At 40.4% G+C, this 24,764-nt stretch overlaps 1 protein-coding gene across 2 annotated transcripts in view; it reads left to right on the forward strand.

Moving 5' to 3' along the window:
• The window catches only part of LOC122655716 (DNA mismatch repair protein MSH1, mitochondrial), a 75,024-nt gene that overhangs the window by 26,170 nt on the left and 24,090 nt on the right, over positions 1-24,764 (forward strand). For both annotated transcript variants that reach the window (XM_043850007.1, XM_043850008.1), the window contains 6 exons: positions 1,624-1,682; positions 2,184-2,251; positions 11,407-11,580; positions 13,600-13,806; positions 15,870-16,126; positions 16,244-16,387. In XM_043850007.1, the coding sequence (XP_043705942.1) occupies positions 1,624-1,682; positions 2,184-2,251; positions 11,407-11,580; positions 13,600-13,806; positions 15,870-16,126; positions 16,244-16,387 (909 nt within the window). The remainder of the gene's footprint in view (positions 1-1,623; positions 1,683-2,183; positions 2,252-11,406; positions 11,581-13,599; positions 13,807-15,869; positions 16,127-16,243; positions 16,388-24,764) is intronic.

The raw sequence follows: 24,764 nt of genomic DNA on the forward strand, positions 1-24,764 counted from the left end.
TAAACCTCAGAGAGTTGGCGAGCGTTCCTGCTTTGGTCTTTCTCCATGGCAATATCAGCAGGATCGGTGGAGGCATGGAGCTACTAATCTCGATTGTAGACCATTTATGGTCTATATTTGTCTGGCAATTGAAGCTATTCAAGATCTCTCTCTTTATGTGTGTGTGTCCCCCAATAGGGCATCTCAGTTTGTGTGTGTATACATTTGGAATAATGCAATACGGTGAATGAGAGAGGAGTTGGAGGAGAGGCGAATTGGAGGGAACATGGGGTCACTAAATCTAGAAACTGACCACCAAATTTAGCCAGGATTGTTCATTGCTCACGTATTATAAAGAGTCCTTTAATTTCTACTAAGAGAAAGTGGGGAAAAATGCCTTAATTGTATGAGATAAGGTAACTTGAAAGTTTAAAGCTCAGATTTGAGTTTAGCTAAGAAAGAACCGTCAAATCTAGCATATCTGCAAAAAGATGGAGGGAAAAGGGGATTTACTCGCATGGTTTTAGGAATTAGGAGGCATAGTTGTCAAGGCCTAGGCGTCCAGATGCCCTTTACTGGAAGTGCGCCTTGTTGGTATCGCCTTGATGTCTAGGCCCTCTCCCACAGCTTGGGTTGCCTGGACGCCATGACAACTATTCAAAGAGGCGATGTGATTATTCAAGTTTTTATTAATGAAAAGACCGATTCCTAGCCGGGTCCAATGAAGTGGATTGATTTGGAGTAATTGACCAATTCCTGAACAATCCATCCGATTTGGATTGGCATTGGGTCGGAATCGGTGGAGAGCCAATTCCGTCACTGATTCCAATTTCTTGAACTGTGATGGGATGATCTTGTAACAATACAATCTCTCGTCTTTTTTCATTCAGGATGACTTCTAAGTTACTACAAAATAAGGCAAAAGGTGCTCTAGACTGGCATGTCTAGAGAGGTATCTCTTAATAGGCAGTGTGGGCCTGCCATAGTAAGGGATGACATGGCAAATCCAACCATTCAGTGCATGGATCCCCTTTGGATTTTCTACGTGTCAAATTTTATCACCAATCTCAATTTTTTGGCCTACCATCTAGGGGATTGTTCTCCCTCATTTTTGTCCGTCAAATCAATGGACAGCTGATGTGGCAATTCTTAAATATTTTCCTTACCTGTCCTAATATTGATGAAAATGGACCTGTTGTGCCACTTTTGCATCGTGTTTTTGGGTTGGATTTTACGACTTAAATAAAAGGTGATGTCGACAACTAGTCCTAAAAATTTGAGGACCAATGAAGCTGCCACATGGGAGATAAAAGTGTCAAGAGCGCCCATTAGAGATTCCTCTTTAAATTTGCCTATCTAAAGAAACAGATCCCATGGTTTTCCCCCTTATTTCATGAATCCTGTTCAGCTTGTTTTACTGCTATATAATCTTTCTCCTACTCTACTGTTGTAGTATTTTCTTTTCTTTTCTTTTCATACTATAAGTTTTGATTCTTGACTTCTAGTAAGCTGTTTCATTGGCAAATAAGCATCAAATGGATATTGATTGTTGACTTCTTATGTAGAATTTCACCAAGACGTCAAATGTGCCCTTCTTTGTTTATGAAGTACTGATTATCCTCTAATTGATTCTTGAATTCTCAGGTATGTTAGAGACCTTCTTCTTAATCCTCCAACATATGTGATTGGATCGACAATTCAAGGTGGGAAAGTTCCTTATTATAGATTACTGTGTTTACTTTTCATTTATGGGGTGCAATTGGAAACTTAAAACATTTATCCTGGAAAAAAAAATTTGGGGGCCATCTTTTTGCGGGTCCAGCTATTTAAAAAATGATTTTTACTGAGCTCGCTGTGAACCATGCTGGTTTTGAGTTTCTGCACTCAAATAAATACTCCACTCAATGGAGGAGGACTCACCTTACTTTGCATGTACTTTGTAATCTCTTTTACTCTCAAAAAGATATCATGGTAGTTTAGTCTTTGTTTGTATGAAATATTTTGACTCATTCATAATGACTTTAATAATACTGTTTTTGTTTATTATATGCTCAAAAACTTTTTGCATGGTATTTTAACCCTCGTCTTATATGAAGTGCATGTTTTGCTCATTTATTATTTCCTTTCAGAATATATTCAGCTTACCTTTGCTAATTTGTTTGAAATGCTTTTTATACATACTTTACTGATACTTATTCTTGCAGCAACATGCAGACTTATGAGCAATGTCACGTGCTCAATCCCTGAGTTTACATGTGTCTCAGCTGCAAAGGTTGTTTCCTGCTTACTTTTTGCATCTATTTGACATAGAATATCTCTTCATGTATATATATGTAGGTATCTATTAGATTACTTTCTGAATGTTATTTTTTTGCAGTTTTTTTTAAAATATATTTTTCTTAATTGCAAACTTATGATTGGTTATAGCCTTGTGGGCTAGTGGCATCTAGCAGTGAAGAGTGAGATTCCTTCTCCACGATTTCAAGTATTATGGTTGGACTGAGCAACTCAACCAACTCAATTTGGGAATTGGGACTGGCAGAGCTCGATCCATTGATAAATTTTCACCCACTCCCCCCCACCTCTTAACAAAAGAAAAGACTGACGAGGTCTTGTTGGGATATCCACACATAAGGCAAAAAGAATAGTCCCACATTGGATATGAAAGGGGATGTGGGTGGGTTAATAGGTACTTGGGCACCTTCTAACGGCTAGCTTTTGAGGATGAGACCCAAGTTCCTAACAAGTGTTATCAGAGTCGGGGCGTGGAAATTCCCGTTTGGCCAAGGATTCTCGGGGTTTGATCTCAGGCTCCATGTCAGCTCCTGCGTAGAGGGGGAGATCGGGATCTCAGGCTCCACGTGTTTGCCATCTGCGTGGAGGGGGAGATTGTTGGGATGTCCACGCATAAGGCAAAAAGAATAGTACCACATTGGATATGAAAGGGGATGTGGGTGGGTTAATAGGTACTTGGGCACCATCTCCTTAACGGCTACCTTTTGAGGATGCGACCCAAGTTCCTAACAGGTCTGTTTACCCTGTTTCTATCCATTGAAAGTAGGCCAGGATTGGCAAAACTTGAGTGAGACAATTAGATTGGGATTGGTAGTTTAGTCCTTAAAAAAAAATATTTTTTTGGGTGATCCTACTTGTGATAGATGATGACACAAATGCTTCCAATAAGCAAAACAGAAGAGATGTACAAGTTAAATGGATCAAACCATTGTCTGGTCTACACATCTGGTTCAAACAGTATTGGATCCAGACTGGGTCATTCAACCTTTAATGTCTGCTGATGGGATGCTTTTATGCATCTTTCCTTCCCCACATCCCTCTAGTCTTATGTGCGTCATGATGTTCATAAAGACCACTTCACTAAGTTCATCATGACCTGCCACATCAGCAAAACCACATCAGTAAAAATGGATTGGTCCATGTGATAGAGGATCTGCCACCCATCTCACTGGTCGGTTTCTGGCGCAAAGCAGGAAGGTAAAATGCCTCAAAGGTGACTTCATAGTTACCAACAGTTAATAAAAGGGAAATTGCCTAGATCTACGAGGTTAAAAAATTATTTACAAGATAAGTAGGTTTCGTAAATAAAGAGAAGAGATGGAGAAGAAAGGAGGAGAAGAGAGATTGAGAGAGCAGAGGATTGCAACACTCTCGTTAATAAGAGAAGGCTGCAAAGATAACATTATATAGACAATAGGTTACAGGGGCAGGATGGGAAAAGAGAAACAAAAGAAAAGGAAGGAGGGGAGATCCTCTCGGTATTGGTGCCAAAATCCTGACGCTAATCCCAAGAGCATGGTACTAAATCTCGTTTCGTTTTGGTGTTTCGGTCTGACCGAAATTTCGGTCGAAATATGGTATTTTTCTGCGGGTGTAAAATTCCAAAAATGACCGAGATTTCCGAAAATTTCGAGACGTGATGACCAAAATTACCGAGATTTCCGAAACGAGATAACCGAAATTTCATCGAAATTTTCGAAATATTCAAAATATTGCATTTTTTCATATCGGACTTGCGTTTCGTTTCGGACAGGTCGAGATATTCAAAATATTCGATATCTCGACCGAAATTTCGCGAGTTTTAGTACTATGCCCGAGAGGGATATTCTCCCTCTCTAACACTCCCCCTTAAGCTGGAACATATATATCAATCATGCCCAACTTGTTACAAATATAGTAAACCCTCCCACTTCCTAGTGATTTCGTAAAAATATTTGCAAGTTGTTCTCCCGTCTTGACATACTTTTTAGAGATTACTCCCTGCTGAAGTTTTTCTTGAACAAAGTGACACTCCACCTTAATGTGTTTGGTCGTTTCATGGAATACTGGATTTGAGACAATATGTATTGCTGCCTGGTTACAGCTGCATCGGTGAAGGATCCTCAAACCCAAGCTCAATCAATAACATCTTCAACCAAACCAGTTCAGAAGTAACATGTGCCATGGCTCAATACTCTGACTCTGAACTGGATCTAGCCACGACACTTTGTTTCTTACTCTTCCATGAGACAAGGTTACCTCCCACAAATATACAGTAGCCCGTAGTTTACCTTCTATCAATAGGTGACCCAGCCCAATTTGCATTTGAAAAACCTTCAACTCGTCCATGTCTATGATCATCGTACTCTAACCCACGTCTTGGAGCCTTCTTGAGATATCTTAGAATCCAAATAACAGCATCCCAATGAGGAGTCCGAGGAGACGACAAGAATTTACTTACAACACTCCCCGGAAGAGCAATGTCGGGCCGAGTGAAAGTCAAATAGTACAGCTTCCCAACCAATTTTTTATACTTCTCTGGATCATCAAGGACATTACAGCGTGATAAACCAAACTGAAGAACCACCTCTGTAAAGCGGCCAAACCAGGCCCTGGGAGACTGTTTCAATCCATACAAGGACTTCTTCTGCTTAGAAACCAAACCAGACTACCCCTGAGCAACAAACCCAAGAGGTTGCTCCATATACACCTCCTCCTGCAGATCACTGTGGAGGAATGCATTCTTGACATTCAGTTGATGCAGTGGCCACCAATGAGAGGCTGTAAGGGTGATCAAAACCCGAACAAATGATTGTTTAGCAACCAGAGAAAAAGTATTCGAATAATCCACTCCATACAGTTGTGCATAGCCTTTGGCCACCAAATGTGCTTTGAGGCGAGCTAGAGAGCCATCTGCATGAACCTTGACAACATATACCCAACAACAGCTTATAACAATTTTCCTAGGTGGCAATGGAACAAGGTCCCAAGTCTGGTTATGTTCCAATGCTAGCAATTCGTCATCCATAGCTGTCCTCCAGCCAGAACTAGATAATGCCTTTGCAATGGTCTTAGGAATGGGGTGAGATGCAAGAGTAGAAAGACATGCTTGAAAAGTGGTGGATAAACCAGAATAAGAAACATGCGTTGACATGTACCTTTGCAAACGACAATGGGAAGGTCCAAATCAGAAGGTGGAGGAATAAGGGTAACAGGCGGAGGATCTGCTGATGGCAAAGACGTGGCAGCAAGTGGAGGATCAATAGGGGCAACAACTTCTTCTCGCGGACGGCGGCTGTAAACATTGCGAACAACAGGAGGGGTATGCACAGGAGACTGAACAATATAGATAGGAATACCCTCATCCAAACCAGATTCAATAACGGACTCACCCACATCACTCAAAGAAAGAAACATTAGCAATTATAAAATACTTACGAAGAGTAGGAGAATAACACCGATACCCCTTTTGAACCTAGGAATATCCAACAAAAATACATTTAATAGCTTTAGGGTAAAGTTTGGATAACCCAGGGGTATGGTCCCGAATAAAACGGACATACCCAAATACACGGGGTGGTAAATGAAACAAGGGATCAGAAGGAAAAAGTAAGGTATGAGGAATGCTACCACTTAACAGAGAAGAGGGCATGTGATTGATGAGGTAGCATGCAGTCAAAATCGCATCCGCCCAAAAAGTTTTGGCCACCTTCATTTCAAAGAGAAGGGAGCAAGTAACTTCCACCAAGTGATGGTTCTTTCGTTCCGCCACACCATTCTGTTGAGGTGTGTTAGGACAAGAAGATTGATGAATAATATCATGGGTGGTCATAAAAGTAGTAAATGGGGCAAAAAAATATTCCCGTACATTGTCGCTATGTAACACTTTTATGTAACAACCAAATTGAGTTTTAATTTCAGCAACATATGTAGAAAATATTGAAAATAATTCAGACCGACATTTCATTAAATGTAACCGAGTAACAAGAGAGTAGTCATCAACAAAAGTAACAACATTCTTAAACCCCAATTTGGACGTTACTGGATAAGGACCCCACACATCAGAATGAACTAAAGAAAAAGAATGTGAGGCCCGTTTATTGAGTCGTGGGGAGTAACTCACACGATGGAGCTTCCCAAACTGACATGATTCATAATCTAAAATTGAAAGAGAACGAGAACTAGGATAAAGTTTTTGCAAACTCTATAATGAAGGATGTCCTAGCCGACAGTGTATCTGATGAGGGGATGTTGTACTTGAACAGACAACAGAAGGTGTGTCCTCAAGAAGATATAGCCCCCCGATACTCTGCCTCTACCAATCGTCTTCTTCGTCTGCAGATCCTGAAAAACACAACCATTAGAGAAAAAGGTTATAGAACAATTATAGGTCTGAGTGATTTGGCTAACAGACAAAAGATAAATGGGAATTTAGGTGAATATAAGACTGAAGACAAGGATAGGCTGGATGTGGGCTGAACAGTTGGCCAGTACCTTTGGCTGTGGAAAAGGAACCGTCAGCCAGGGTAACACTGGAAGAAGAGGTTTGTAAGGAGGAAAAGATACCTGAAATCCCAGACATATGTTCGGAAGCCCCTGAATCAATAATCCAGGGCCTAGATTTGGTTAGGCACGGCTGGCACGCAATGGCATTACCTGTCTGGACAAAAGTAGCAGTGGAAGGAGACTTCTGAGATGCCTTTGCTTGGTTGTGTCGAGCATACTCCTCCTATGTCATATTCAAAGTCACACGACACTCCTCCATAGGCAAGAAGGGGGTTGCTGGTTCAACATTGATCGTGTTGGCCACCTTAGGCTGAGAGGGTTTGCCATGTAAATTCCAACAGAGTTTCTGAATATGACGAGGTTTGCAACAATGGTGGCAAGTCCTTACAGGACCAGTTCTATCAGACTTCTCAGTTAAGCGTTGGGTACCAAAAGCCAGAGGAACACCAGAAGCTTGATTTTTACCAGTATTACTAGTACCACAGCCTCCACCACGGCCACTACTCACAAGTGCAGTACTATCACCAGAAGGAGAATCACGTATAGTATCATGGGATACACGAAGAACTCGAGAAAAAATTTCTGCAAGAGAGGGGACCTTATCACCACCAAGGATCTGGGATCGAATAGAACCAAAAGCTGGTCCCAAACTACCCAAAAAGCTCATGACTGCCAACTGCTCCCTGTCACATCAGATGTAATGGGCAGCAGTGCATTCAATTCTTCATACATGCGTTTAAAATCAGAAAAATGTTGTGTAAGTGGACGACATTCCTATCAACACGATTGAATTCTTGGGATAGTTCATAAATCCACGAAAGATTGTCATGTCCACAGTAGAGAACTGCCAAATAGTCCCACGGCTCTTTGACAGTGTTGATATGTGTGATCTGTTCTAAAATACGGGCATCAACAATCTCCCATGTAGACGCATCTGTACCTTCAGGTTTCTCCCCTGTCAAATGGTTTTTGTCACCACGTCCGGTGAGAACCAATGACACTATTTTCTGCTATTGCTGAAAATTCTGACTCCCTTCCAATTTCTTAGATGTAAGAAAAGTTGATGAGGAGGATACAACCTCTATCACCAAGTTAGCATCTCTGTGTTTTTCACCTATCAAACCCAACCAAACAGAAACCAGAAAATAGAAGCAAGTACACAGCAGCAAGCTTAAAAAAAAAAGGCTTCGACAAACCAGTAATAAGGAAACAAATACCCCCAACAGCAGCAAGCTTCCAAAGAATCGAATACTTTATCAAAACAGCAAAAGAGGAAACAAATAGCCCCAACAGCAAATCAAACAGCCTCACAAAGAATCGATTGATATCAATCTGATACAGAACTATCAATAAAAATCGATCTGAAATAGAACTCCAGCATTACCGAGTTCCAATCCCCAAGCAAAAATTCAAAAAAATCGATTTGCAAATCGATATCCTCATTAATTTTTCAACAAACCAGCACTATCGACCATGGATGTCAATCCAATCTTTCAATAAATATGCCCAAAAAATAAATAAAGAGACATTGAACCTGTTAGAGTAGTCTCTCGATGTCTTCAAGCCATCACCACTAATCCCACGATATCAAGAATGGGGTGAGAACACCCCCTGCAGTAGAAGAAAAACTGAGAGCCCCTTCAACCATGTATCACAGCCTGTCCTCCTTGTGGTGGTTGTAGAAATAATGGAAGACCGAAAGAAAGTGAAGTGTGAATGTATCAGCCGGATAACTCTGATACCATGTAAATAAAGAGAAGAGACGGAGAAGACAGATTGAGAGAGCAGAGAATTGCAGCACTCTCGTTAATGGGAGAAGACTGCAGAGATAACATTATATAGACAATAGGTTACAGGGGCAGAGTGGGAAAAGAAAAACAAAAGAAAAGGAAAGAGGGGAGATCCGCTGGGTATTAGTGCCCGAATCCTGACGCTAATCCCAAGAGGGATATTCTCCCTCTCTAACAGGTTTAAAATTTGTTTTACATCAACTAGTTAGTTATTGCTTGTGAGGTCAAAGAAGAAAACAAAATTGAACTTCCTAAAATACCCCTACCTCTATTCACACCTTATCCTCTCTTTTCCACCTCAGCCACATACCTGACTCGGTGCAAGTTCTGCTCTTCCCCACTTCTTCTTGACGCTAATCCTGAGAGGGATATTCTCCCTCTCTAACAGGTTTAAAATTTGTTTTACATCAACTAGTTTTGATTTTGAAAAGATTTACTTAATCCCCAAAGTTAGTTATTGCTCGTGAGGTCAAAGAAGAAAACAAAATTGAACTTCCTAAAATACCCCTACCTCTATTCACACCTTATCCTCTCTTTTCCACCTCAGCCACATACCTGACTCGGTGCAAGTTCTGCTCTTCCCCACTTCTATTCACATCCCTAAAATTTCTCTTTTATTTTGTTTTATTTTATGAAAATCTTCTATTTTGTTGGGTTTTCTCTCTTCTATTGATCGTTTGATGTTCTTGATGAAAAAAATCCTTGGTTCAATGGCAACACCATCGCCAACTATTTGAAGTCCAGATGCTATACTTAATAGCATGGTACAAAATTTCGCGATATATCGCTGAAATTTTGGTAATTTCAACACTACTGAGACGAGATGGGCTTCCGAAATGAAAAAAGGTTCAAATTTCGGCGAAATTTTGGTATATTTTGTAGAAATACTGTGTATTGAGCAGTATATTTCGGTAAATTTCGGTATCTTTCGGTAAATTTCGTAGAAATACTTTGTGTATTGAGTATGGAACTATTGACTATTATGAAGTTTATGAGTTATGAGTTATGCACTTATGACTTTATGAGTTTAAACTAAAGGCTACATTTGACTTTATTTTTGTTTCATTACTTTGTTTAAATTTCTTATTATGTCTTTTAGTACTTAAACAATATGTATTTAACTATTTTATACAACAGGGTCCGACCGTATACAGTCAATCAAAGGTGCAAACCCAAAACACCACTTTGAGTTCATTTTTTTTTGCAATATGAAGGTTTAAATGTGTTTATTTACCTTAAATAAGGGTGTCCATGAAGTATTAGGCCTAGATATGGCCAAATACCCACCGAGATAGACTCCCGAAATATTGCAGAAAAAATGCAATATTTCGGCGAAATTTCACCAAATTTCGGATATTTCGGATATCTCGGTAGGCCCGAGATACTGATATGTCGCGAGATATAGTACTATGCTTAATAGTATATGTATTAGTGTATGAAGAGTCCCATAAAGATGGGAACTCGAATACGATGGCTCGGCTCGGCTTGGCTCGGCTCGGTTCGGCTCGTACTGTTATCACACAACTTCTATAGTTATCACTACTCCACTTATGGTTTCAATTGTTATCCTAACTCTACACTCCATGTATGTCTTAAACTCATTTGTGACCTTCTGTTTTGGATAGCCGAGTAGGGCTTCCTACCTTTTGTATATAATAGTATGTTGAGATCAGCAATAACAGATATACAATTACATTTTGCATGGACCTGTGCTAGTAATATGCAGTGAAGAGAAAACTTAACTGTTAATTTATGTTATACTCAGGGTGGTTGAACCAATTAGAACCTAATAATCATATCTTTCCGGTTCTATCGTGTAATTCGTTGGTTCTTTTAACATCAGATTCCAGCAATGGAGAATTCCTTAAGCATCGATTTTTTTTATCATCAGATTCCGCTGTTAAAGTGTAAACTACATAATGAAGCGAGAGCTTACTGCATAGAGCACTATTCATTTGATTTCATAAAAAAGAAAAAAAAAATAGAAGAGAGATTTTAGGCATGTGAATAGAAGTGGGAAAGAGCAAGATTTGCATAGTCAAATATGAGGCTAAAAAGGTGTGAATAGAGATGGGGTATTTTAGGAAATTCAATTTTGTTTTCTTATTTGACCTCACGAGCAATAACTAACTTTAGGGATTAAGTAAATATTTTTAAAATCAAAACTAGTGGATGTAAACAAATTTTAAACCAACTTGTCTTGTAAATAATTTACTTATCTTGTGGATCTGGGCAATTTCCCTAATAAAAATCCCATTAGATTCCCTTTGACCACTTCCGGTGCGTGTTTTAGGCTGAAAATTTTCTAGTGGGATGGGTGTGGCCCTGTGGGGTCCTCTATCTCATTCTCATGGACTGATGGACCAACTTAAACCCATCCAAGTCTGCTATATGATGAGAAAACATGATATAGCACCGCTAACAGATCGTTTGCCTAAATTAAATACTTCCTTACCAAAGAAAGAGAAGTATCTTTAATCTGAATGAATCCTTCTATGGAACTATTGTATTGTAGACAGTCCTTAAACTGGCTTCCTTTTGGAGTTCATCTTTGCAACAAACAACAGTGAAAGATGTGAATCTTTTGATGAAGTAGCATGCATTATAGTTTTAAATGTTACCTTAGGGTTTTTGATATGTTAAGGGATGACAAAACAGGCACAACTAGACTTTAAACTTTGAGTCACAATCTTTATAGGTTAACTAAGTTGTCCTAATTTTTTAGTTTGAATATAATTATCTAACTCCAAAAATATTATGCAATTCTGTTTTCTATATTATTTTGTTTTTTTTTTTTCCTTTTTATTTATTTATGTTTGAAATGTCACTAATTAAAGACTTCCTTCTTATGTTGCAGCTTGTGAAACTAATTGAGTCAAGAGAGGCCAACCACATAGAATTCTTCAGAATCAAGTGTGTAGTTGATGAAATCTTGCAGATGAACAGAAATCTTGAGCTCTATGATATCCTACAAAGTTTGTTGGATCCTACTTGGGTAGCAACTGGATTAAAAATTGAACTTGAAAACCTGGTATGTAGTTAAATAATGTCTATATATGCCATGGCTTTTCCCTGGAAGACTGCTGCAATTTGTTCTGTATCTATAGAACTGTAGCTGCATTTTCTTTTTTTCTTTCTTTCTTTTTTGGGTAAATTTCATAGACACTCCCTGTAAGTATTCAATATGTCACGGACATACCATACTTGGTCAAAATATCAACCTTCCCCCTGACGTTAAGCGGGGTTACCACCCAGAATTGAAATGTCCATTTTACCCCCTTAGTTATTTAAATAAAAAACCCTAATTCCATCATCTTCCCTATTCTACCGAATACTACCGTCTTCTTTTCAGGAAATAAACCCAGAAATGTTCATTCTTTCTTTCGTTTTTTTCTAAAATCAAATTAAGGATCCTAAAAGTTATTCTTATTTCTTGTACCGAGCTACCTCATTGTACATCAAGGTTGATGGCATAAACATCAAAAAGCTAAAATGATGGAACGATTATTTATCCAAAGAACGAATGCAATTATACACAACTTAAAGATTCTTTTGTAGCGAAAAAAGCACAGGAACTTTATAGATTAACAATACATACCATTGAAGCTAGAGTTCTCGGTTTAGATTTTATCTAGTAAAACAGCAACAAGAAGAAATAGAAGGTGAGATAGAGAGAGGGAGAGAAACATTGTGATTGGAAATATACAGGGGAGCTGAATAGTAGAATCTGAATTTATCTATTACAAGTTACAATAAAAAAATTGGAAATCATCTTCAGAAAAGGGACTTTCAACCAAAAAGCTTCGGGTGGAAATGCAACAAATAGAATTATTGGAATATGCATAGATTTGTAGAAAATTTGTATGCGCTCTATTTGAGCAGCACTTTTTAAAGTTCAAGGAAGAACCAGAAAAAGAAGATCCAGACAGGATCAAACAAAAATTGTGGAAAAGCTCCGAAGATAAAAACAAATCAACTTGAAATTTTTTAGACTGCGAAAATATAAGTAGAATTCTCGCAACTCTGAGAATCCTTCTTCCTACCTTCAGAGATCGAAAATCCACCAGAGTAAATTGAATATCGAGATCCTCGGTTACAAAACTCAGATCAAAACCATCCGAAGTGGCTGGAAAATGAACAGAACCCTAGAAACCGAGCTTCGAATGGTCTGAAAAATGAAATCGCTTCTCTCTACGTCTCCTTCTCTTAGACACACCTTTCCGTGAAATCGAAGCAAGAATGGTGCCTTGCAGAGCCCCTTCCCTGTTCTTGCTTCTTCCGCCTTTAGACCATGGAAGACGATGAAGAGAATGGTTGGTCTTTGGGGTTTTACCCTTAAGGGTATTATGGGAAGTTCACCCTATGGTAAGGGTAATTTCGCCATTAACAAAGAATTAACAGGAACTTAACTGCACAGACCTAACGGAGTAGACTAAGTTGAAATATAATCATAAAATAAGGGTAGTCTTTAATATTTTTTCAAAGTTTAGGGTGTCCGTGACATATTGAATACTTACAGGGGGTGTTCGTGAAATTTACTCTTTTTTTTGGGGGGGGGGGGGGTTGGTTGGGTGGGTGGGTGGGTGGGGGGAGGTGTGGCACTGAAATACCTTTGTTTCCTCATCTGCAAATTAGCTTCTACTTCATTAATCTCTTCATCTGCTTCAGCAGCTTAGGTTCCTTAGTAATTCAAATTTTGTCACTCATCTGCTACTTTTCCATGGTATTGCTTTCATGTAGCTTGGATTTGCCTTCCCAGATCATCTTGATGACGTTCAGTAGCTTATCTATGGTATTAATTTGTTATAGCACATGGATTTGAGCGCAGCTTCTCTCGGCGTTGGAACTTTTTAAACAATATTTCTTTGGTTTCTTAACTTTCTTTTTGGGACTTCACATATAGGATTTTGTGTTTTACATTTGGTTGATAATGTCTTTCAATGCCACAATGTTGCTAAAACCTTGAATGCTAAGGTGGTTTACTAGGATCAATATGTTTTTGTGAAATCAAATAATCTTAGTACTTAAGATCTTATCCTCCATTTTGTAGGTAAATGAGTGTGAATTCGTTTCAAATAAAATTGGCGATATGATCTCTCTGGATGGCGAAAATGACCGAAAAATAAATTCCTCTGTCATCATACCTGGTGACTTTTTTGAGGATATGGAGTCGTCATGGAAAGGACGTGTGAAAAGGATTCATGCAGAGGAAGAATTTGCAGAAGTAGAGAGAGCAGCTGAGGCCTTATCTATTGCAGTGGGTTTGCAAAACTCAAATGTTCTTGTCACCATCAGATACCTTTGGAATAAGCTCTAATATATTTTAGAGTTGTTCAAATGCCTACCCTAGTTTACTCCACATGTTAATTGTTCTTCATTTGCTTAATGATACCACTCCTATCCTGCTTGATTATATGCTCTCTAGGATATTTCTCTCAATGACATTATAGCTGGAGACAATAGTTGTGTCCTGAATGTGCTTTGGACATTCAATAAAATGTAATTCACCTTCTTAACTATGCCATCTTCCTTCTGATACTTTTCTTCGATTTACATTGCACACACCTCCCTTAGCTTGCATCTAGTTGGTCATTTGGTAGGGACATCATTAAATTTCTTTGGTGTCACATGTGTTTTATCCTACAACCAAATAACTGAAAGGCCTAATAAAAACCAGAATTGATCCAATGAAAGAAATATTGAGGTGCTGGACTTATCTTTGATTGCATAATAATTAATAACAGGACTAGGGAAGGAGCTAGAGCTAGCGTAAGAGTAATCTGATTAATCACGATGATCATGAGAGTTTTCTCATTAAACCATTAAAGGGAGCAACCTAATCAGATTATGAATCACATTTACATGTAAACCAATTGTCTGAAACCCCGCTACATGAGATATCTTAGTCTAAATCTCTTAAAAAAAATGTTCAAAATTTTGGTTGAAATACCCGAAATTTTGTGAAATATTTTGGTTTGGACAAAGGTTGAAACTAAACAGGTGCAATACATGGGTTGCGCAAAATTTCAGTCGAAACTTCACAGTTTTGGCAAAATTTCAGCACAGTTTTGGGTTTTGGTATCGTTTCAAACCCTTGTATAAAAAATTCTTAGTTTCAGCAGATTTTCGGGTTTTGGTCCGAAGCCAAACTACCATTTTGGGTGTGTGTGTTTCTGTTTTTTACAATCTAAGGGTTTCACTATGTTTAGATGACCTAAAATAGGGTTTCCCAGAAGTTTCAGGACCTAATTTGGCTATGAACCATCTGTCAAAACTTGCAGCCGGAATATTTTGGTTTCAAGCCACAGGTCGAAAGACTCCAAACCTGGTTCAAAGCTGAAACTTCCAACCTTGCTTTAAAAGAAACCAACTTTTAAGAGAAGACAAGACCTTATCCTTCCTAAAAATATAGGAACAGAATTCTGGCCTCATTAAATCTCTTTGGATGGTCCATATCTAATCTAACCCCACCATGATGGACTCTTTAATAGATGAAGACAAATTTAAAACTAACCCCTTATCACTTTTTCCCTACAACCTGTCTTGCAGTAATGCAGTACCTACACATGTAAAAACAAACTGAATTTGAACTCTTTTAAAAATCAAAAAATGTGTTGAAGTGTCCAATACCAAAGCTTAAGCTATTAGGTGGAGACTGGAGTGCCCAACTAGTAAATGAAGATGTGGTACTACTGCCAACACTCTCATTCATGGGATGGCCATACACAGGTGGATTATCAACATAGTGGGCCTAATGACTTTGATAATATGTTACAATCTTTATCCTAATAGCTTGAGCTTTTGGGATAAACGGTTGTAACATGGTATCAGAGCCAGTCAGCCAGGTGGTCAGTTTTCGATCCCTGGTACGTGCAAGGGATTTTGTTGTTGTGCCCTTGCTCTCTGTACCCTCGGTTCCATGTGCTGGTGTCTTGTGCAGCGCCATGTGTGTGGGCCTGCGTGTGTTGGAGGTGTTGATATACATTGTTGTGTACCCTTCCTAAAAGCTTGAGCTATTGGGATAAGCTATTGTTACAAAGTGAAAGGCTGGTGGAGTTGATCCGGCATCACTGTGAGTCTGTGACTGGTATCTGCAAGCACTAAAGTATGTCCACTGATCAATGAACATTTTACCCTAATTATAACCATTCTTTGTAGGCAATATAGTCCATATCTTGTTTAATGTTTTTATTTTCTTTTTCCTTTTCTCGAATTAACCATGGAAATATTCTTCATTAATAAAATGAAGATAATGTTTATGCTTGTGTATCATTTTAGTGGCTTCTCCCCAATATTCATGGAAATTTCAATTTCATCTAGGTTACTGAAGATTTTCTCCCAATTGTTTCAAGAATAAAAGCTACTGCAGCCCCATTTGGTGGACCAAAGGGAGAAATATTATATGCTAGAGAGCATGAAGCTGTCTGGTTCAAAGGAAAACGCTTTGCACCTTCTGTGTGGGGTGGTACCCCTGGAGAAGAACAAATCAAACAGCTTAGACCTGCTACTGATTCAAAAGCAAGAAAGGTTGGAGAGGAATGGTTTACAACAAAAAAGGTGGAGGAAGCACTAATTAGGTAAAAATTTGTGTATTTACTGATTAAGGATCTGTATTTGGTCCTTCAATTTATTGCTTCTCTTCTTTTTGGTTTATTAGGTTTCTTGTTTGGTTTATCATCTTTTTTTTTTTTCAGGTACCATGAAGCAGGTGCTAAGGCAAAAGCTAGGGTCTTGGAATTGTTGAGGGGACTTTCTGCTGAGTTACATAGTAAAATAAATATTCTCGTCTTCGCTTGCATGTTGCTTACCGTAGCAAAGGCACTATTTGCTCATGTGAGGTTGTGTATCATATAACTAGCCTCCTTAAAAGAATTTCTTCCCCCCTCCCCTCCCCCATTATAGTAATTATTTACTGTATTACTTCATGCAATTTGAAATTATTAACTTATTATCACATTTTGAAATTTTCTTTGATAACTGAGTGTTGTAATTTGGGGTTCAACGGTATTTTTGATACGTGTCTTATTTTATCCCTTAGAGGTATTCTTGTACTTGTTCCTAGTTCCTATTTTGGAACATTCTCTAATTGATTATAAATAAAGTAGGCTATGGACATAAAGTCACTAGCCATTATTCTCCAATTCTTCATGGTATCAGAGCAAAGATACCATGGGGATCCAAACTCGAATGAAGAAGAAAACCCTAGCAGTCTTCTCTCTCTCCTAATTCTGTCTCCCAAACACCAGCGCCACCGCTCGCCAACCTCTCCCACCTCCACCTCTCTCACTATAGTCCTCTCTCTCGCTCTCTCTCTCTCTCTCTCTCTCCACTCTCGGTCTCTCTTTCCCTTTTCTGCCTCCTTCTAGCGTCTCTCTCTACTCAACGCTCCTTTTTCCCACCCCTCGTTGGTGATTTCTTCCACCGAGGGTTCTTTTTTGTGAATCCATGAGTGATTGAGAGATCTCCTGATTCCCTTTTTTGAGCTGTCTCTTTTTCTTGGAACTGTTGGATTTGACTTTTTTTGAAAAGCCTTTTGTTCAAGCATTTTTCCGATCACTGACCAGCAATCATGTCAGGCGTGACTAGTGATGTAACTTCTTCAGACACTTCGAGTGATTGCGGCTGTTCCATTAAATTGGATGGGAACAATTACTTGATGTGGTCTCGTTCCTGCTTTGAATCTATAGCACCCTGTGGATTTTCTGGTTTTCTTACCGGGGATGCTACGAAACTTGAAGAAGCTGGTCCTACTCAAAACAAATGGCGTTCAGACAACTATTTGGTAAGGTCTTACCTTAACTCCATGCTGAGGGTTATCTCTTACTGGATTCAACAACCAAGATCTGGAAGGTAGCTAAGGAGACCTACTCTCAAGTGGGTAACAATGCTTTTGCCTATGAACTCCAGAAAAAGATTCAGGAGACGAAGCGGAAAGAGATGACATGATCCCAATATTTTTCTGAGTTGTAGAGTATGTGGCGAGAGTTGGATTATTATGAGGACTTTTCTATTCAAAATGGTGTGGCCGAACGCAAGACTCAACATATACTGGAGGTTTCTCATTCTTGATGTTCCAAATGATCGTTCCTGCTCCCTAGTGGAGTGAGGCAGTTCTCACGGCTGCATATCTGATAAACAGGATGCCTTCTCGCGTTCTCAATTCTTGCTGCCCCTTAGAGCTCCTTACTGGTTTCGTTACTTTAACTGTCCCTCCGAAGGTGTTTGGCTGTGTGTGCTTTGCCTGTAACCAGCATCAGCATGGTAAGCTTGATCCTCGTGGGCTCGGCTGCATTTTTCTTGGATATTTGGTGACTCAAAGAGGGTACAGGTGCTATCATCCCTCCTCTCGCCACATGTTTGTCTCTATGGATGTGGTGCTCTAAGAGAGTAAAGCCTATTGCTGTACCTCTTCGGGGGGGGAGTCCTCTTCACTGGAAGATGTGCTTTTGATTGCTTCTATGGAAGATGAAGACTTGGGTCAGAAAATTTTGGTCTAGGGGGAGTCCACGGTTATTCAGGGGGAGCGTACGGTTCCCACGGTTCCTTTGAAGATGTTTGTTCGCACCAAGTAAAAAACGCAACAAGATGGAGCCACCACCACTACCACTGAGCCACTTCAATTGTTACCTCCTGATCCAAGTTCTCCCATTCAATTTCCACCTGGTAAGTCTCCTCCTATTTCCGATCATACATTAGATTTACCTATTGCCATTCGTAAACCTGTTAGAACTTGCAGTTTACACACTATTTGTAATGTAGTATCCTATGAGTCTCTTTCTCCTTTTCATGCTTTCGCTTCTTCCTTGTCATCTATGATCTATCTCTATTCCTAAGCACTGATAGGAAGCATTAGTAGATTCAAACTGGAAGGCTGCGATGATGGAAGAATTGAAAGCACTTGGAAAAAATGAGACACGGGATTTAGTCACTCTTCCTTCGGGGAAGAAACCTGTGGGGTGCAAACGGGTGTTCACCGTGAAGCGTAAGATGGATGGTACGGTTGATAGATACAAAGCTCGGTTGGTTGCCAAGGGCTTCACCCGACAGGGGGGGGGGGGGGGGGGGGGGGGGGGGGGGGGGGGGGGGGGGGGGGGGGGGGGCCCCCCCCCCCCCCCCCCCCCCCCCCCCCCCCCCCACCCCACCCCCCCCCCCCCCCCCCCCCCCCCCCCCCCCCCCCCCCCCCCCCCCCCCCCCCCCCCCCCCCCCCCCCCCCCCCCCCCCCCCCCCCCCCCCCCCCCCCCGGGGGGGGGGGGGGGGGGGGGGGGGGGGGGGGGCCCCCCGCGGGCGCCCGGCCCCCCCCCCCCCCCCCCCCCCCCCCCCCCCCCCCCCCCCCCCCCCCCCCCCCCCCCCCCCCCCCCCCCCCCCCCCCCCCCCCCCCCCCCCCCCCCCCCCCCCCCCGGGGCGCCCCCCCCCCCCCCCCCCCCCCCCCCCCCCCCCCCCCCCCCCCCCCCCCCCCCCCCCCCCCCCCCCCCCCCCCCCCCCCCCCCCCCCCCCCCCCCCCCCCCCCCCCCCCCCCCCCCCCCCCCCCCCCCCCCCCCCCCCCCCCCCCCCCCCCCCCCCCCCCCCCCCCCCCCCCCCCCCCCCCCCCCCCCCCGCTCCCCCCCCCCCTCCTCTTCCCCCCCCCCCCCCCCCCCCCCCCATTTTTTTGGCATAGATTACCAGGAGACCTTTGCTCTTGTGACCAAGTTAAATACTGTTCCGGTTATTCTCTCGTGTGTAGTTAACTTTAGAAGGGAGCTACAACAACTAGATGTGAAAAATGCGTTCCTTCGTGGGGAACTCGAAGAGGAAGTGTACATGGATGTCCCTCCTGGGTTCTCTAGCCAAAAAACCCATGGGAAGGTATGCAAGTTGAAGCGAGCTTTGTATGGGCTGAAGCAGTCACCTAGAGCATGGTTTGGGTGCTTCCGTAGTGCAATGATATCTGCTGGTTACAAACAGAGTAATGCTGATCATACTCTGTTCCCTAAGAAAAATGGTGAGTTGATTACTGTTCTTATTGTGTATCTTGATGACATCATGGTAACAGGAAGAGACAATGGTGAGATAGCCCAGGTGAAGACTTTTTTGGGTACTGAGTTTGAAATTAAGGATCTGGGAAAGCTTCACTACTTTCTTGGGATTGAGGTTGCCCGATCAAATCAAGGTATCTTCCTTTCTCAACGGAAGTATACACTGGTGCAGTTTTTTCCCCACGGGTTGGGATATGTCACCACTTCATTAGATTTTAAGAAAATGAGCGATACAAAAGATTAGGACCCATCTACATATCCTGAAAAAGAAAAGAAAGATTACGAACCATATTTTTTAAGAGAATTTTGCTTTTCCTTTATTTATTTTTATATAAAATATGTATAAGATGGATTAGAGAGGAAGTATGTGGAATTAGGGAATGCTCAGCCTGACGAAAAACTTTCTCAATGCAAAGTTATTTGCTATATGAACAATTCAATCAGGATGACAACTAAAAGCATTATCTAGGAAATCAAATGGTCCCAAATATCCCTGAGCTTTGAGAAACTCATCTTCTCACATAAATGAGAATCTTTAACCCGAAGTATAAGTTCAGAAAGGACATTCTTAGAGTGCCTTGAACTTGCATTACTTCCCACCAAATATGCAACTTATTAAATCCTGTCGAGACTTCCTGTAAAAATGGAAAGGGTTAAGTGCCAGCGATCGTCTCTCCGATGACTCAAAAATTGTGGTGTCTATAGCCTCATAAGATCTTTAATGCAATTGATATCTGCTGGTCAGAGTAGCATTAGTCCATCTAGAGGCCTAGAACCAAGAAAGCCACCAAAGATTTACTTGGCCATGAGCTCCATATGTCCCCTTTTAGGTCCTGCCAACCACATTAGTATAATGAGGTTTACTAGTAGAGGTATCTGAACTATTGGATTTAATTATTTGTTTTTTATTTTTTATTTCTCTTTCATTGCATGATGAGGTTATTTTTATAATTCTTCTGTTTGATTATGCTAGGTCATGGATTTTGATAGTCATTTTAGTCGTTAATTTGGGTGTCTTAGCTATATGGTTCTAGAGATAATACTTGGGTGCACATAAGAAGTCAGATTGTAGTCTAAGAAGGGCTGGATGACCATGATCCTACATAAGAAGATATAGGTTGTCTAACTTTTACAGCCGTCCGAATGAAATTGAGCTACTTTTCTGAAAGAAACCGGCCGTTTCAAATCATAGGTTTCTGAAGTAAAGTTTCCTCTTTTCTCTTGAATCCTTGCCCATCTACTATTCTCCTTATTCTTATTGTTTTTTGTTTAGTATTCTGGATTCTATCATTCTTTCTGATACTTGTCTTTCTCTTTTCCCAACCTAAACCCCTTTTTGATTGATCCTAACCCAATTCAACCTTATGATCTAGCCTAGACCTTATTTTTCTCCACACAGATAATAGGAAAATATTGATTACCTGCAACACTTACTCATGGAAATTACAATGCCGTACTTGTCATTCCAAATAAAAATATCATTGGACTTTCTTCTACTTTGGCTATTGCTGAGGATGGAATCGTAAATAGGGATGAAAAAGGTAGTGGATAGTGTGAGGTGAAGTTAATTAATGTTATTTTACGTCTTACATTGGATGCACTCAAAAATTTTCTCTTAAATGCTTAGAAGACTGTTACATTGTCGCACACCGGCTCGGTTAGTAAGGACAAGGTGTGACCGGATTACCACTAGTAACCAATCAATCCCCCAGGATCAATAAGTGCAGTACTCCTATTCACAGTTCATAAAACATAGTGAATCAACTCAGCGGAAGAGAATAAACAGTAATAATAACTACAATAATAAGGAGATCATGTGATAACTAAATATTTATATTAATTGAACTTTGTGTTACATAGTTTTGTTTTCACAAGGCACCACAAAACAAAAGTGCAACAGTATCTATATATTATATTTCTCAAAAGTAGTTTATAACACAAAAGGAATAACCTGCTCCATCAGGCACCATCAAGTGAATGCGCATACATCGCATCCGCAGTAAGCTTCATGAATTTCAAACTTCTGCACCGTACGGTCCTTATCAGTGTGGAAGTCTGAAGCAGGAATATCCACATCATCTAGTTTCTCAGAACCAGCAGTACTATCTGAAAAAGAAGAAGGATCCACAAGGGTGAGCTCTACTGAGCCCAGCAAGGGAAACATCCAAACACAAGCATATCGTCCATGATGCATGACCTAAATGTAAGAATGCTACTAGCATCAATTCTAGGTCTCATGAGGTATAAATGCTACTGTAGTAGGTATGCTATTCTCAGTCATGGAATGAACTCATCAGTCTTCCCAAGAATACCACTCTACTACGGTGGGGACCCGCCAGTTCCGGAATGAACACATCAGACCCCGATGAACCCCAGTGATACCCTACTGTTGTTCCCATTCCAGTATGTACTCATCAGACCTGGGACAGTGAAATGCATTCCAGTATTAACCCTTCAGACCTGCCACGGGTTATCCAACACCTCACCCCTGTTGGTAAGGGTCATAGCATTGGGTTTGTGATAGCCTAACCATATGCATTTCTAGTTATGATATCATATGAGGCAGTAGTAGATAGTAATTAAGCAATTCCAACATCATTTCTTAACACATCAAAATAGATCATAGCAAAAGTATGCAAATGCAATATAAAATGACACCTATAACATGCATTCATCTAATGCAAAATAAAAGCTATAAAACTACATGATTAAATACTAGTATGATGATGAATGTTAATGGCAGCCAGCATAAACAGTAATTAAAGAAAAAACATTCCCAAAGAAAGGTCAGAATTCCCTTACCTATATTGGGGAATAATCCTAGCCAAATGAAGTTCCAATACACACCAACTACCCCACCACTTGATGTTACTAATGCCTATATAACCAATATATAACAATTATTAGGTCTAACATAGCCCTGGGCAAAAGCCTAAAGTACCCAAGAACCAAAACCAAGCCTGTGGGTAGAACCGGATTCAGAGCTGGCTAAATCCGGTTGATCGTAGAGTTCAGCTGTCTGAATCCGGTTGGCCAATTAGTGGCTGTTTGAGATCCAAAACTCATGGATCTTTTCATGTATGGGGGCTATTTCCCCAAATTAGCTTAGGGCTAAACTAAGGTACAACAAAGGGGAGCTTTTGACCCATTTGCATGTAAGATCAAACTAGGTTTCCTAATTAAAATTAAATAAAATAGAAATCCTTGTAATTTTTGGTAACATGGCTGAAACCAAAGAAGAAAAGAAGAGGCTGATATTTCAGCATGGCTTTGGTGATTTACCAAACTATTGCTATGTCTAATTTGGGAATCTATCACCAATTATCTAATCCCCTAGGTCTAGGCTAAATTGGGTTTTAATCCCAAGAAGAATTCAGCAAGAAAATTAGAGAAGAAGTTGAGAAATCAGGTTTAAGATTGGGATATCTACCTGAATTTAGAGAGGAGATGATGGTAGCAGTCTCAAATTCCAAGCTCCAAGTGAATCTCCATGTTCCAGAGGGCCAAACCCTAGATTCCCTTCTCTTCTCTTCTTCTTCCTTCTCTTTTCCCTTAGTTTCTCCTAAGCTGAATCAGTTTTAGCTTTGGATAGGAAATGAGATAGATTAAAGGCTAAGTCTTATATTTATAGTAAGACTTCTACTAAGGTATGTTTGTTATGCTTTGATTAGAATTAGATTAAAAAAAATTTTCAAATCTGTTTCTAAAGTTAATTAACTATTTAATTCAAGTTTTTAAGTTATAACTTAAGTCTTTATAAGTCATGAAGGTGGGCCTGGGTATGTTGGCACCTAAGCAGCCCAGATCTACAAAGGGTGTGGGTCCCACTAGGTAAAAATTACTATTCTGCCCCTAATACTGTAATTAAGCAAATATACAATATATATACTTATAGAATGGGATCCTTACCTAGAAAATGGCCTTGGAGATGGTGAGGTTCTGCATATGTCTGATCTAGCATGTCTGGCATAAGAAACTGATAAGCTGGGACCCGACAGGATTCTCAGACTCAAGGATAGCTAGCTGTACTGGCTCCTCAGAATGCTCCATAGGCGTGTCAATGGATTGTTCTGAATCTACTACTGATGTAGCCCACAACATAGAGGCAAGCATAGACATAGACCCAAAACCTGTAATCACATATATTCGAAAAAGTTCAAATTAGAGGTGAGTTTCACATACATAGCTTTTAAATGCCTCTAAGAATGCAGTAAAATGTCATCTATCAGCTCTAAATGAGAAATATTAGGGTCACTGTTGGGAATGGAGAAGCCATGTACCAATCTTTGTGTCGAGTTATGCAACCTGCAAGGGTATTTTTGGTCTTTTCCCCCTATAGCCGACTCATTCATTAGAGTCGTTTATGGGGGCTTAAGTGTAATCCTACTCTTATGAATTTAATTATAAATAGAAGGGCTTGGTGATCGCATTGATCATCCAAGCATTACAGCCATTAACATTCTGTTAACATGGTATTGGAGCTAGATCTGATCTAGGTTACAGAATTTTCCATCGCCATTTCTTCTCTCTCTTCTCGATCTCCATCTCCCTTCTTCTTCTCTTGTCTTCTTGGTTCTCTCCTATCTTAAAGGGCAGCACTAATGAGGTGCTCTATTGTTCTAGCTGCTGCCCTATATACCACCTCGATCAAGGAATGAAATAACCTTTTTTGGATAGATAGTTGCTGCTCCCATCTGCGATTGTGGAATCTTCATCTTTGAAGATCAAGTTATGCTCTCGTGTTGAGAATCGAATCTTTACCTTATTGAAGATCTAGACCTGTATCTCTTTAACAACAGCTATCATCATCATCAACAATCATTGAAGTTTTTTGATCCCTGTGATTTCAACCTTTCAAGGTTTTCTTCCAAAACCCTGATAAAACCAACTTTGCTGATTTGGGGTCAATTTTTTTTTTCAGATATTGCTGATTTTTGGATTTGGCCTACATCAGAGGAGCACTCGACCCAAATTTCAACCTCTTTTGCCAAGTATTTTTGGAGATTTTGAAATTCCCCACCTTAGGATCGAATTTTCAAAATTTTGATCTATTTTTTTTTGGGGGGGGGATCTTCTTGCTGGTTTGATTGGGTGATTTGATTATGTCCTGATGTCTGACAATTCAACTTCTTCCTCTGGGACTGATGGGCAGCCGCGGAATGAATACCTTCCCTTTGCTGTTTCGATCAAACTTGATGGTGCT

The sequence above is a fragment of the Telopea speciosissima genome, chromosome 3, assembly GCF_018873765.1.
Source record: "Telopea speciosissima isolate NSW1024214 ecotype Mountain lineage chromosome 3, Tspe_v1, whole genome shotgun sequence".
NCBI lineage: Eukaryota > Viridiplantae > Streptophyta > Magnoliopsida > Proteales > Proteaceae > Telopea > Telopea speciosissima.